The sequence below is a fragment of the Microtus oregoni genome, unplaced genomic scaffold, assembly GCF_018167655.1.
Source record: "Microtus oregoni isolate MIOR12 unplaced genomic scaffold, Mior012 000010F_ref0000083, whole genome shotgun sequence".
Lineage (NCBI taxonomy): Eukaryota > Metazoa > Chordata > Mammalia > Rodentia > Cricetidae > Microtus > Microtus oregoni.
The window spans coordinates 36,736,099-36,750,469 of record NW_024543069.1 but is presented as its reverse complement, the minus strand read 5'-3'; the positions used below and the strand labels follow the sequence as shown (position 1 = coordinate 36,750,469).

The 14,371-nt window shown below is 37.0% G+C and overlaps 1 protein-coding gene across 8 annotated transcripts in view; it reads left to right on the top strand.

Annotated features, from left to right (window-relative positions):
* Positions 1-14,371, top strand: part of Kiaa1109 (KIAA1109 ortholog) — a 184,260-nt gene that overhangs the window by 129,598 nt on the left and 40,291 nt on the right. For all 8 annotated transcript variants that reach the window (XM_041659586.1, XM_041659591.1, XM_041659589.1 and 5 more), the window contains 6 exons: positions 287-472; positions 1,400-1,568; positions 3,668-3,879; positions 5,060-5,258; positions 11,439-11,498; positions 13,885-14,111. In XM_041659586.1, coding sequence (XP_041515520.1) covers positions 287-472; positions 1,400-1,568; positions 3,668-3,879; positions 5,060-5,258; positions 11,439-11,498; positions 13,885-14,111 — 1,053 coding nt within the window. The remainder of the gene's footprint in view (positions 1-286; positions 473-1,399; positions 1,569-3,667; positions 3,880-5,059; positions 5,259-11,438; positions 11,499-13,884; positions 14,112-14,371) is intronic.

Below are 14,371 nucleotides of genomic sequence, written 5' to 3'. Positions count from 1 at the left end.
TCTCCTATAAAAATATTATTTTTTAAAGAGTAAATATTTACTTAATGACTTTTTAATTATAATTAATATACTTAACCCCAAAACACTTTGAATTTTAAGTAAAAATATTAAAACAAAATTTATTAACTATAAAGTCCTAGAAATCTAGCTGAATTAAAGACTATTTTCCTTATGTATAACCTACACATTTTAAACATGACTTTTTACCATATTTCAAAAGATTGCATTTGAATAAGTCTGTAATTGGTTTATTTTCTTATTTTCCTTGTAACATGTAACCTGCTAGGGTATTCAGGTAACAGCCACCACTCCTTCAATGAGAGCTGTGAGATTTGAAACTGGACTGATTGAACTGGAACTTTCAAACCGACTTCAAACCAAAGCTTCACCAGGAAGTAGCAGCTATCTGAAACTCTTTGGTAAATGCCAAGTAGACTTAAATCTGGCATTAGGGCAAATTGTCAAACATCAGGTTTGTACAGACTATATTGTTATTTTCACTATTGTCTTTAAATTAATTTATGTGTTTCGATTTTAGAACTTAGTTCTTAAAATTTGTATTTTAAATTCTGTTGAAAACTTAGACTTCTACAATTTTAATTTGCCATTTCATTACAGTTTTTTATTGTATTCTACCTATTTACAGGTTAGTACAATGGCAATCTCATGAGACTTTATCCAGAACCTGCATAAACATTTGCTTATAATTTTTCAATTTGTTAAACATTATTTTTATTTCACTGTCTCGTGGTTTCATTAGTTAATATCTAAAGTGTTAAGTTTACCCTTTCCCTGTAGAACATTTGAAAATTCAACATATAATAAATGTTAAGCATTTAACGTTTTAAGAAAAAGACAATAGTAGCTAGTATAGTTCCCCAATACACAAAGTTTTACTGTTTATCAGAGTTATTTTCTGTTTCAATTTGACTAAGTATGTATTTTAATGCCCCACCTAATTTTCACCCAAAGTCATTTTTTAAATGCAGTTACAGTTTAAAAATTGATGGCTATATTAACTATGTTAAATTAACTATATTAACTGTGGAAAAGCTAACTTTTTCAAATGGATACATATTTTGAGAGAAAAATAAATCTTATTTATTTTGATGTATTTAATACATCACTATGTTTACTTCTGTCTTGGGTTAACTCGGCTTGCTAGCTCTCTACCACAGAGTCACAGCCCAGCTCCACGTTTGCCTTTTATATAGTTCTTAATATTTTATCTTAATTTTAAGCATTTGTGGTACAGAATGTAAGGTGTGTACCATTTAATGGTTGAATTAGAACAGTATACTGTAGGTCTTTTGTAGAACAATGCTATTAATAATGTTTGAATTGTTTTGGTAAAATTTTTTCATTATTTGATTTTGTTAAGCTTTGAATTTCATTTTAGGTTTATGAGGAAGCTGGTTCTGATTTTCATCAAGTTGCCTATTTTAAAACTAGAATTGGATTAAGGAATGCCCTTCGAGAAGAAATCAGTGGTTCTTCAGATAGGGAAGCTGTGCTTATTACCTTGAATAGACCAATAGTTTATGCACAACCTGTGGCCTTTGATAGAGGTAAGATTATGTCCACCATTATTGACTGCCGGGTGGGCATGCTCTGGGTACATCGACTGTAGCGTTCTAGTACAGAGACTTGACAGCTAAATACCTCCTGAGTGTGAAATGTGAGCACTTAAAACAAGTCTTGCAAACCCTAGTTTTTAAAAAAAAATTCATATTTTACATTTATTTTGCTTTTGACATAACTATAATTATTTTATTACAAGTTTCAATCTTAAATGCTAAATTTTTTGTTTGGATTATCTACTCATTTCTGTTTTTGCCATGGGGTTGGTTCATTCATTTTGAAAATGTTTGCTGTGTGATGGCTAAATGTGGGATACAAAAATGGATAACAGAATCAGGATCCCTGCCCTCAAAGAATGTAGTCTGCTGAAAAAGAGTTCAGGTAAACTTCTAAATGGAGTCAGAAATATTTGTTTTAGATCTGAAAGAGTCTGTGACTTCCTATGCTTTTTAGAAGAGAATCAAATTCTTCAGTTTCAACTTTGAATGTAAAGTTCAACAAAGCGATAAGCACATGAAATCTGTGTTATTTACTTTCTTATCCTAGGTTCTAGAACATTATTACATACACTAACTAAATGTTTGTCAAGTGAGAGAAGCAAGTGAGTGTTCATAAGCACAGTGGTCTAAGAGAAGATAGCAGCTTTCAGGAAAGAAAAGAGTGGGAAAGAAGACTGACTAGATGGACAAACTAATGTTTAAATTGTTTTTCAGAGTCAGTGAGGAATAATTCTGAATCCCTGTAAAATTTCCATTAGCAGTGGTCTTAGATCTGCCATTAAAAACCTTCCCTCCTGACAGTGCTGCCATAGCATTTTGTTTGCTGAGCGTTTTGCTCCTGCTATGCATCTTTCATCACACTAACCTTCCTTTGTCCTTCACCAAGTCCTTAAAACACTCCCCAACTGCTGAGTGACACATCTTGGTTTTCTTCTTCTGTTGTCTCTCCATTTTTATCTTCTTAAACTTCCATAGTCTGTTGTGAGATGAAGATTTTCCTTGGAGGTGGGGATTACTGTTACTAACAAACTCAAAATCGTATCCTTCTAAAATATATGCCTACCTTGTGTCTGTATCCTTAGAAATGTTTGAAAGAAGTAAGGGTGTATTTGGGCTTAGGGTTCCGGAGTGATAGTCCATAATGGCTGCAGAGGCATGACAGCAAATAGTCAAGCACGAAGTTAAGAAATCATATCTCAGCTACACAAAGAAGTCCATTGTGAACTATAATGGGACAGTGCTATAAACTTTCATCCACCTCCACTGCCTATTTCCTTCAGTAAGGTTCTGATCCTAAAATTCCCATAGCCTCTCAAATAGCGTTATCAACTGGGAACCAAGTATTAAAGTACATGGGCATATGGGAGACATTTCTTAGTCAAACCAACACAAAAGGTAAACCGTATAGTTAAAGTCAAGGACCATGTTTGTTTGCATTTATTATTCCACCCAAATGTAGCATGAATAATAAAAACCCAGAGACAGATATTGAGGTTCAACCGGAAAAATCAGAAAAGCAAAGCAGCCAAGCCACTAGAGAGCTTTTACTTCTTCGAAATCTTAGGACTGAAAGAGAGCGAGTTCCTGTTTCATCCTGCCTTCTAGTCCTCTCTAGTGCTGGCATTAAAGGTGTACACCACCACCGCCCAGCCTCTATGGCTAAGTGTGACTGCTGGGATTAAAGGTGTGTGCCACCACTGCCTGGCCTATATGGCTAACTAGTGTAGCTGTTTTGTATTCTGGTGTTCAGGCAACCTTTATTTATTAAAATGCAAATGAAATATCACTATTCCCAGGACTAAATGTGTAATAGGCATTCTACAGTATTGAATGGCTAAATGGATCTGTGTTTTCTTTCTTTTGCCATTAGGCAGTTGCTTACTTTCTGCATCATTTTTCATTTGTCTATGAAAAGTATTTTAGTTTCATTACAATCCTAGTTCTACAATTTTCTGGAGTAAGTTAATAAAACTTACTAAAGTATTATTAATCATCAGTTTTTGTAGTAGTTGAAATTTACTAACTGTAATAAACCACTTGCATTATTGACTTTAATTTTCTTTCTGCCTGTTCTTTATTTGCAAAAGCTGTGCTGTTTTGGTTGAATTATAAGGCTGCCTATGACAACTGGAATGAACAACGAATGGCTTTACATAAGGATATTCATATGGCGACAAAGGAAGTGGTAGACATGCTCCCTGGTATCCAGCAAACATCAGCCCAGGCCTTTGGGACTCTCTTCCTCCAGCTGACTGTGAATGATCTAGGAATTTGCCTCCCTATAACAAATACTGCACAGGTACAGAAAAATCAAGACATAGGAGGCTTTATTCCAGGATTGACAGCCAGATAGACAATTCTACTCAACTTTTCTGTGAGTTTAGCGTATAAAAAAAATTAAGTAGAGCACTTTATAAATTGAACAAAACTCTTATTTCTTGCTTTTACAAATAAGCTTCAGAATCTTCTTAATTAGTTTTTTAAGCAAAGAAATCTTTTATTAATCTTTGTATAAAGTGGAAACAAAAGGACATTTGAGAATGCATTTTAATACTGTCATCTGTAATATGGCAGGGAATTTCAATTTGCTTACAAACCTTATGTATTAAGTATGAATGTTAAATGATGACAAGGTAACTTGAAAGTTATGTATGTAATTGGATAGGCAAGGATACTGTCTTCATAGTTTAGGGCCAGTTTTCAGGAAGGTATATGTACTTGAACATGTGCTTAAGCAAGAAAATGCTGTGGGCACCTGTCACACCCAGAAGAAGTAGCCCTAAGAATTACATGCAGAGATCTGTCTTATTCTTACAGTTTTCCTTAAATGCCATGGCAGAGATAAGCCTGTGAGTGGAATAAATTTATATTTAGGGTTCTGTTTGGCAGAACAATGCTAAGAGAAACTTGGAGTTTAAGATGGGCGGTGTTTTGTATCTAAAGAGTTGAAGCATGGCAGCTTTTTGATGACATGATGACAGCGTTCACGAAAGCTGCACACACAAGAACTGGTTGTCTAGTGAGAATGTTCCCCATTATTTAAACAGAGACACACAGGTAGTTAGCCCTTGGTATATTTAAAAGGGAAAGGCACAAGGAGAATACATTTTGTTTGAATAATGTTTAAAATTTATTTTTTTCTAAGTTGCTTTATATTGAGGATTTCTAGACTTGACTCTTTCTAAATTTTTATTCTTATGAAATGTGAAGATTTCTGAATTTTAAAAGTCATCTGGTCTAAAGAAATTGCTCTTGTTGCTCTTGCAGAGAACCTGGTTTTAATTCTCAGCACCCATATGATGGCTCACAACCATTTGTAAATCTAGTTCAGTGGATCTAAAGCCCTCTTCTGACTTCTGTGGGCACCACACACTCATGCACATAATCAATGGGCAGGCAAAATAGTCATACACATAAAATGCATTTTTACAAGAAATTAATTCCTCTTTTGCCTCATTTTTCCTGTGGTATTTCTGTAGTCTAATCACACTGGGGACCTTGACACCGGCTCTGCTCTAGTGCTAACCATTGAAAGTACCCTCATCACTGCATGTTCCTCAGAGTCTCTGGTTAGCAAAGGCCATTTCAAGAACTTCTGTATCCGTTTTGCTGATGGCTTTGAGACATCGTGGGATGACTGGAAACCAGAGATCCGTGGAGATCTAGTCATGAATGCTTGTGAGTCTGGTTTGTTTTCTGCATGAGGCTGATAATTGTAAAGAATTAAAATGTCTCTGTGTTGGTAACTAAAGAATGTTCAGATATAGGAATGCTATTAGAAATGAAATAGAATTTTAGGCCTTATTATTAAAGGTAGCAAAATATATCTACAAAAACTTGTAACTTCAATCTTCTAGTAATGCAGGGAGACTTTTATACGTTTGAGGCTTTGATTTCTTCCTGTTTTTTCCTATAATAGAACCATGAATAACTGGATAAAACCTTATTCCATAGATCCTGAAAGTGATAACTGCAAGACCCAACTCAGTAAACATAGAGTAGCGTAAATCCCCTGAACTAGAATTTCAGCTTTAATTATTGCTGACACAAGAAATAACCCAATAACAGTATTAACAGTACACGACAGAGAGTATTGTGAATTCTACTTCCACTATTTTTGCACATGCTAATCTGAAAGTAAAAAGGTTTGTTGTCTCACTTTTAATATTTTTAAGTATTACATCAGAGATAGTACAGTATCACCATTCTTAATCATGAAGAAGTCCACATATAGAAGCTGAAAGATGCTGAAACTGAAATCTTCAGCCAATCCTAGGATCCAGATACATTGTAGAAGGTGGTTTGACATCATTTATGCAACTTCTCCATTCTAAAAAGTCACGATAACTTAATATATTCCCAAAGTAAAGACAAAAACTAATTTAAACCTGATTTGTGTTGAATTAAAATAAATACACAATGGATGGAAAGGAAATAAACCATTTTCCTAATAATTAAGAAAATTTATCTCATAGAGATTATAAAAAATAGGCCTTGGGCTCAGAATTAAAAGCATATTATTAAAATGAATAGATAATTATTTAGTACCTCAGTATTTATTGTTTTGGCAATAAAGAACTTTGCCATTCTGATTTCTGTGATATTCAGTTAACTGGATTTATACTTTGAAGAGCATTACTTTTGTAGCTCAGTTGTTTTGGGGGAAGAAAATTGGAGCGACAGTGAATAGAGCAATTGTTTTATTGATATTTGAATTCAAAATGATAAAATGAACAAATTGATTTAATAGTTTGTAGTTTCTAGTGGGAAGAATACTGTTATATAATTTTCATATTTGGTAGAGAAAAGAGATAATGTTCAAGTTTTAAAGTTTTTATTATGTAGTCTTCTTAAATTTGAAAAGCCAGTAATTTAGGCTTTGTTCTGACTTGTGACAATGACTGAAGTGCATATCTTTACCTGAAGCCGTAGCTTGCCTTGTTTGTTGTAATTCAGAATTGACAAGGTAGGCATCCATTCTTTATGGTTGAAAAGTATATTTTTTTAACTTTTTTTCTTTTTTTATTGATATTAATTGAGTTCTACATTTTTTTCTGCTCCCCTACCTGCCTCTCACCTCCCCCCTTCAAACCTCCCCCAAGGTCTCCATGCTCCCAGTTTACTCAGGAGATCTTGTCTTTTTCTTCTACTTTCTACTTCCCATGTAGATTACATCTATGTAAGTCTCTCTTTGTGTCCTCATTGTTGTCTAAGTTCTGTGGGATTGTGGTTTGTAGGCTGATTTTCTTTGCTTTATGTTTAAAAACCATCTATGAGTGAGTACATGTAATAATTGTCTTTCTGGGTCTGGGTTACCTCACTCAAAATGATGTTTTCTAGCTCCATCCATTTTCCTGCAGTATTCAAGCTGTCATTTTTTTCTGCTGTGTAGTACTCCATTGTATAAATGTACCACATTTTCCTTATCCATTCTTTGGTCAAGGAGCATTTAAGTTGTTTCTATGTTCTGGCTATGACAAAGATGCTATGAATATGAACATAGTTGAGCACATATCCTTCTGGCACGATTGAGCATCCTTTGGATATATACCCAAAAGTGGTATTACTGGGTCTTCAGGAAGGTTGTTTCCTAATTTTCTGAGAAATCGTCACACTGACATCCAAAGGGGTTGTACCAGCTTGCATTCTCACCAGCAATGCAGAAGTGTTCCCTTTACCCCACAACTGCTGGGTTATATTTAGGAAGTGGTTCCCTATGCCAATGTGTTCAAGTGTACTTCCCACTTTCTCTTCTATGAGGTTCAGTGTGGCTGGCTTTATGTTGAGGTCTTTGATCCATTTGAACTTGAGTTTTGTGCATGGTGATAGATATGGGTATATTTTCATTCTTCTACATGTTGATATCCAGTTTTGCCAGCATCACTTATTAAATATGCTTTCTTTTTTCCATTTGATATTTTTTGCTTCTTTCTCAAAAGTCAATTGTTCGAAGATGTGTGGATTGATATCCAGGTCTTCTATTAGGTTCCATTGGTCTTCCTGTCTGTTCTTATGCCAATACCAGGCTGTTTTCAGTACTGTAGCTTTGTATTAGAGTTTGAAATCAGGGATTGTGATGCCCCTAGAAGTTCTTTTATTGTTCAGATTTTTTTTGGCTATCCTGGTTTTTTGCTTTTCCATATGAAGTTAAGTACCATTCTTTCGAGGTTTTTGACAAATTTACTGGGATTTTGATGGACATTGTGTTGAATCTGTGAAAAGTATAATTTTTAAGTTACTGCAATATCTTTTTTTTTATTGAAAACAAAATTTCCGCCTCCTTCCAGCCTCCCATTTCCCTCCCCCTCCTCCTACTCCTCTCCCCCTCCCCCCCCACTCCTCTCCCTCTCCCTCTCCAGTCTGAAGAGCAGTCAGGGTTCCCTGCCCTGTGGAAAGTCCAAAGTCCTCCCCCCTCCATCCAGGTCTAGGAAGGTGAACATCCATACTGGCTAGGCTCCCACAAAGCCAGAACATGAAGTAGGATCAAAACCCAGTGCCATTGTCTTTGGCTTCTCATCAGCCCTCATTGTCCGCCATGTTCAAAGAGTCCGGTTTTATCCCATGCTTTTTCAGTCACAGTCCAGCTGGCCTTGGTGAGCTCCCAATAGATCAGCCTCACTGTCTCCGTGGGTGGGTGCACCCCTTGTGGTCCTGACTTCTTTGTTCATGTTCTCCCTCCTTCTGCTCCTCATTGGGACATTGGGAGCTCAGTCCGGTACTCCAGTGTGGGTCTCTGTCTCTATCTCCATCCATCGCCAGATGAAGGTTCTATGGTGATATGCAAGATATTCATCAGTATGGCTATAGGATAGGGTCATTTCAGGTTCCCTATCCTCAGCTGCCCCAGGAACTAACTGGGGACATTGCCCTGGGTACCTGGGAGCCCCTCTAGGTCCAAGTCTCTTGCCAACCCTAAGATGGCTCCCTTAATTAAGATATGTGCTTCCCTGCTCCCCTATCCAACCTTCCTTTATCCCAATCATCCACTTTCCCCAAGTTCCCCCCATCCTCCCCTTCTCACTTTCTCTCCCCATCTCCCCTTACCCCCCTCCCACTCCACCCCAAAGATCCCAATTTTTTGCCCGGCAATCTTGTCTACTTCCCATAACCAGGAGGATAGCTATATGTTTTTCTTTGGGTTCTCCTTCTTATTTAGCTTCTCTAGGATCACTAATCATAGGCTCAATGTCCTTTATTTATGGCTAGAAACCAATTATGAGTGAGTACATCCCATGTTCATCTTTTTGGGTCTGGGTTACTTCACTCAGGATAGTTTTTTCTATTTCCATCCATTTGCATGCAAAATTCGAGAAGTCATTGTTTTTTACCGCTGAGTAGTACTCTAATGTGTATATATTCCACACTTTCTTCATCCGTTTTTCCATTGAAGGACATCTAGGTTGTTTCCAGGTTCTGGCTATTACAAATAATACTGCTATGAACATAGTTGAACAAATGCCCTTGTCATATGATCGGGCATCTCTTGGGTATATTCCCAAGAGTGGTATTGCTGGGTCCAGGGGTAGGTTGATCCCGAATTTCCTGAGAAACCAAAACACTGATTTCCAAAGTGGTTGCACAAGTTTGCATTCCCACCAGCAATGGATGAGTGTACCCGTTCCTTCACAACCTCTCCAGCAAAGGCTATCTTTGGTGTTTTTGATTTTAGCCATTCTGACTGGTGTAAGATGATATCTCAAAGTTGTTTTGATTTGCATTTCCCTGATCGCTAAGGAGGTTGAGCATGACCTTAAGTGCCTTTTGGCCATTTGAACTTCTTCTTTTGAGAATTCTCTGTTCAGATCAGTGTCCCATTTTTTAATTGGGTTAATTAGCATTTTAAAGTCTAGTTTCTTGAGTTATTTATATATTTTGGAGATCAGACCTTTGTCTGTTGCGGGGTTGGTGAAGATCTTCTCCCAGTCAGTGGGTTGCCTTTTTGTCTTAGTGACAGTGTCCTTTGCTTTACAGAAGCTTCTTAGTTTCAATTGGTCCCATTTATTCAATGTTGCCCTTAATGTCTGTGCTGCTGGGGTTATACCTAGGAAGCGATCACCTGTGCCCATATGTTGTAGGGTACTTCCCACTTTCTCTTCTATCATATTTAGTGTGTTCAGATTGATATTGAGGTCTTTGATCCATTTGGACTTGAGTTTTGTGCATGGTGATAGATATGGGTCTATTTTCATTCTTCTACAGGTTGACATCCAGTTGTGCCAGCACCATTTGTTGAAGATACTTTCTTTCTTCCATTGTATACTATTAGCTCCTTTATCAAAAATGAGGTGTTCATAGGTTTGTGGGTTAAAATCCTGGTCTTCTATACAATTCCATTGAGGTCTGGAGATGTAGCTCAGTGGGTAGAGTACTTGCCTACCATCAGGAAACTCTGGATTAGATCTCTAGCACCGCATAAAACTGGCCTTGATAGGCATGCCTGTAATCACAGACTTTCACAAAAAGAGGCCAAAAGATCTTGAGTTCAAGGTCAGCCTATTAATCCTCAATTATATAACAATAGTTTGAAGCCCATATGTACTACAGCCCTGAGGAGCTGTCTCAAAAGAAAGAAAAGAGGTGTGGGGTGGGAGAGGAGAAGGAAGAGGAAAGAAGAAGAATTGATCCTTTCTCACAAATGGTAGGTAGTATGCCTAAATTGGGAATATTTTTCTTTTTAGAAAATGTTCAAGGAAAGACAAACGATATCAGAGTACCTAGAAAAGGGATGTGACTCCAACATTAAGTGACACTGAATACCAAATTAGGATTCACAGTTATAAAAGAACATTTCACTTAGTAGTGTGATCGAATTTAGATTGTTTTATTTTCATTAAGGCTTACTGAAAGTGACCTTAATTCTTTCCTCACAACTTATTTTGTGCCAGGCAATGGTGGCTCATGCCTTTAATCCCAGCACTCAGGAAGCAGAGGCAGGTGGATCGCTGTGAGTTCGAGAACAGCCTGGTCTACAAGAGCTAGTTCCAGGACAGGCTCCAAAGCCACAGAGAAACCCTGGCTCGGGGGAAAAAAATCAAAACTTATTTTGTTTAGAGATATTTCAAAGATAGCATATTCTTCACTGATTAAGTTTAAGGTATTAAACTTAATAATCCTTGACAAAGAGATGACAAAAGTGACAGATTATCTCTGACCTCATATGGTAGTTCTAAATTGTTAGTTCTTTTTCAGTGATTTCCATTCTTAAAAAATTTATATATGGGGCAGCACCTGTGACTTAGGCAGTAAAGGCCCTTGCCTCTAAGATGGATTCAATCCTCGGGACCCACAGGGTAGAAATTCACTCCTACTCTTTACTCTTGTCATGGCACCTGCACACATGTATGCACATAATAAATAAGTATAATAATTTTGTCATTAAAAAACAAATCTGCTCACCAAGGTTTAGTGCCTCATCTGTAATCCTAGTACTTGGAAGCCTGAGAGTGGATTGTGAGTTCAAGTCCAAGACATGCTGCATAGCAAGAGCATGTCATCAAAAAAAAACAGCAACAACGTGTGTGTGTGTGTTGTGTTTTTATGATGTCACAAATAATCAGAGAATCCTAGAGGTTGTTAGAGAGCCATCTAGAGGTGTCCAGGTATATGAGTCTAATAACTATATGTTACAAATAAAGCCAAAGCTATAGGTAAGTTGCTAAAATCATAAAATAAAATGCTATACTTTGTAGAACAGGGCTGAGTCCAAAGGTTCTCCTTTTGTGGGGAAGAAATGAAGTATAACAGAGCTACAAATCCTGTTTACATTTAGGTAATTGTGTTTGGGAGGCAATATGTGGTACAGTGTTTAATACAAGCATGTTTTTTATTGCTAATTGCATTGGGGTCATTCTTGTGCAGGTGTAGTTCCAGATGGCACCTATGAAGTTTGTTCAAGGACTACAGGACAAGCTGCAGCTGGTAGGTTCACTCTTCACTTTAAAACAGAGTTAGGTGAAAATAAAATGGTACATCTCAAGTGCCAAATTCAGGAGTTGATTTGTTGATGAATAGGGAGGCTATTAAATATTTTTGAGCAAGAAATCAAATGGTGATGCCATCAAAGAAAGGCCTCAAGGTACTAAGGCATAGGAACACAGCTGGTCAGTAAGTGTGAGTGTGGAGTGTTGTAGCTAAAATAATAAAGTGTCAGCTATTAATTTCTCATGTAATAAAAGTGATCTGTGCTAAAGGCAGACATTTACTGAAAGGCCCTTGGGATACTGACAAGCATAGACTAATCAAAGCCAGTAATATTTGTAGTGATCCTTTCTTTTTTTACTGTTCCTTGACACTCTTCCAACTGTAGCTTTAGTGTTCAACCTGAATAAGCTATCTCAAGAGGTGCTTGTTATTCCCAGCAACAAAGGACTAAAATGTTATGACAGTTTTCAGCATTACTGCTAGGAAGCTAGAGACTGAGCAAACACTCCCTTTGGGAGAGAGGACACGTTTTCTTTATCAGAACTGTCTGTTTGTAAGTAAAAGCAATTTATTCAAACTAGCTTAACAAAAAGCAAAATCTTATCCCAGGGTATTTGCAGATGATTTTAAATTGAAGAATGCTGTGTCAGGTAAGGGAGGGGACAACTGGAACCAGTATCTGTTACCAGGACCTGTTCAGCTCTGGGTTTTGTTCCTCTCTCACTGCCTCTTTTATTTCGGATCCTTTTTTTCTTTGTTTTCTTTGCTTTAATTGATGACATTGCATGAATAGATAGAGCTCATGGCCTCATTTACACTCTCTCATTTAAAATAAACCAACCTTTGCTGGAGCCCAGCCTCAGCTTGGGTTCAGGTCCTGAGGTGGGGAAGGGTGTGGGCTCAAGGAAAGCTTCTGATTACCAAGTGATTGCACTCAAGTGGCTCCAAATAGCTCAGGCTGTTTTTATTTATTCTTTAAACAGAGTTTTTCTTACTAGGTTACATAAATAGCTTTATTATTGGTTTCTATTTTTTACTTTTAAGAAATACATCACAAATTAAAGAATACATTGTGATCATGAAATCCCCATTGTTCCTCCTTTATGCTTCTCCAAATACACCTTCCCACCCTGCATAACTTTATTCTAGACATAGAGTTCAGCATTTTTGCCAGATTAACTAAATATAAAGCCAGACATCCTGTTCTTGCAGCACTTACATCAGCTGGCAGCTTTGCAGTTACAAAGTTAAAGGTAATAGACATGGGCACAATGCTTTAAGGACAATATTTAAATGCAGACAGTGATTTCATGTTTGTAAGATATATTTTTATACAGTTCCCTTTTCTACAAGAGGGTCCAATGTCTCAATCTCTCTGTAAAAGGCATACTTTGATAAGTTACTCTTTTCCCATCTCACTCTATCATACTTTTCCAACCAGTATAAGCTCCTGTGTATGGTAAAGATGGATTTACCCATCCCATATTTTACATTGTGTTATTCCCATCAGAATATACTAGATCGTATCATTGATTCTGTATGATTGGTGCCCAGAGAACTTGTTCTTAACAGTTGGCACTGTGTATTCCTGAGGCTTTTCCCTGTTCTTTGTACTTATGTGTTAATCTCCTGTCCAGAACTGTGAGACATGGTTAATGTTCCAAGTGTTGTTTTCTCATATGTACCTGTCTCTATTGAGTCAGAAAAGCTCCCAGGATTAGGAGTTGTAGTTAGTAATTACAGATTAGAGATTTTGGAAACATTAGGTCCCTGTTGAATTTTAGGGAAAAATATCTGAAAATAGAATTTCCATGGAAAATTACAACTGTTGCATGTATGACTGACAAAGTAAAACTAAAAACCACCCAAAGAATCACCAATATAATGAAAGAGAAAAGAACCTGCATGAGTTTTGCAAATTCTTATGCTGTCCCATGGATTACTGGCCCTTACCAAGTGAGAATCCATTTCCACAGGTTCCTTGCTCCATGGAAACACATTGGAAAGGTAGTCATATGCTTATCTGAGACTAGGCTGCACAGCTCCCAACAAATCTTTTCTTAAGTACAGAGAAAGATTTTTGTTTTTACAGCTTTGATGTTTACTTTGACCAGTTATTTAGTTACTTGTAGCTGATGGATAAATTGATGATGGTTTTCTCATGCACGGGGATATCTGTTGTGCTCAGAAGAAAAAAACGTGTAGTCCTTGAGATAAAGAGTCATGCTATTATACAAAAGAGGTAGATTCACACTCTATACATGGAAACCAATTCACTGTATGGTGTTTCGGACAGTCCTTGCTGTAAAAGTCCATCATTTTAGAACTGCTTATACTCTTATTCCTAGGATTTTTTTTAAATGCCACTTCTTTATTTAAACAGAAAGTAGTAGTGCTGGAACATGGACTCTCAATGTGTTGTGGAAAATGTGTGGGATTGATGTCCACATGGACCCTAACATTGGCAAAAGGCTTAATGCTCTGGGAAACACCCTTACAACACTGACAGGAGAGGAAGATATAGATGACATTGCTGACCTCAATTCAGTGAACATAGCTGACCTGTCAGATGAAGACGAAGTCGATACTATGTCTCCCACAATCCATACTGTAAGTGTAGGAGTTTCAAGACTGGCTTTTCTTGAGACAGATACCTGGTAAACTCAGTGTTATTTTGTGTGTTGTGGTTACTGTGTATGAAGAAAGGGAAGAAGGTAGAGGTTTCTGGGTCTGCATTTCACAGTGCTGTTGTATATTTCATAATAATGACATTTGAAATGTGCCTTAGCCAATATAACATTGGAAGTCAGGTAAGATAAATCTAAACATTGAAAGTAGATCAGTGGGTCCTCAGTCTGGGTGGATGATAA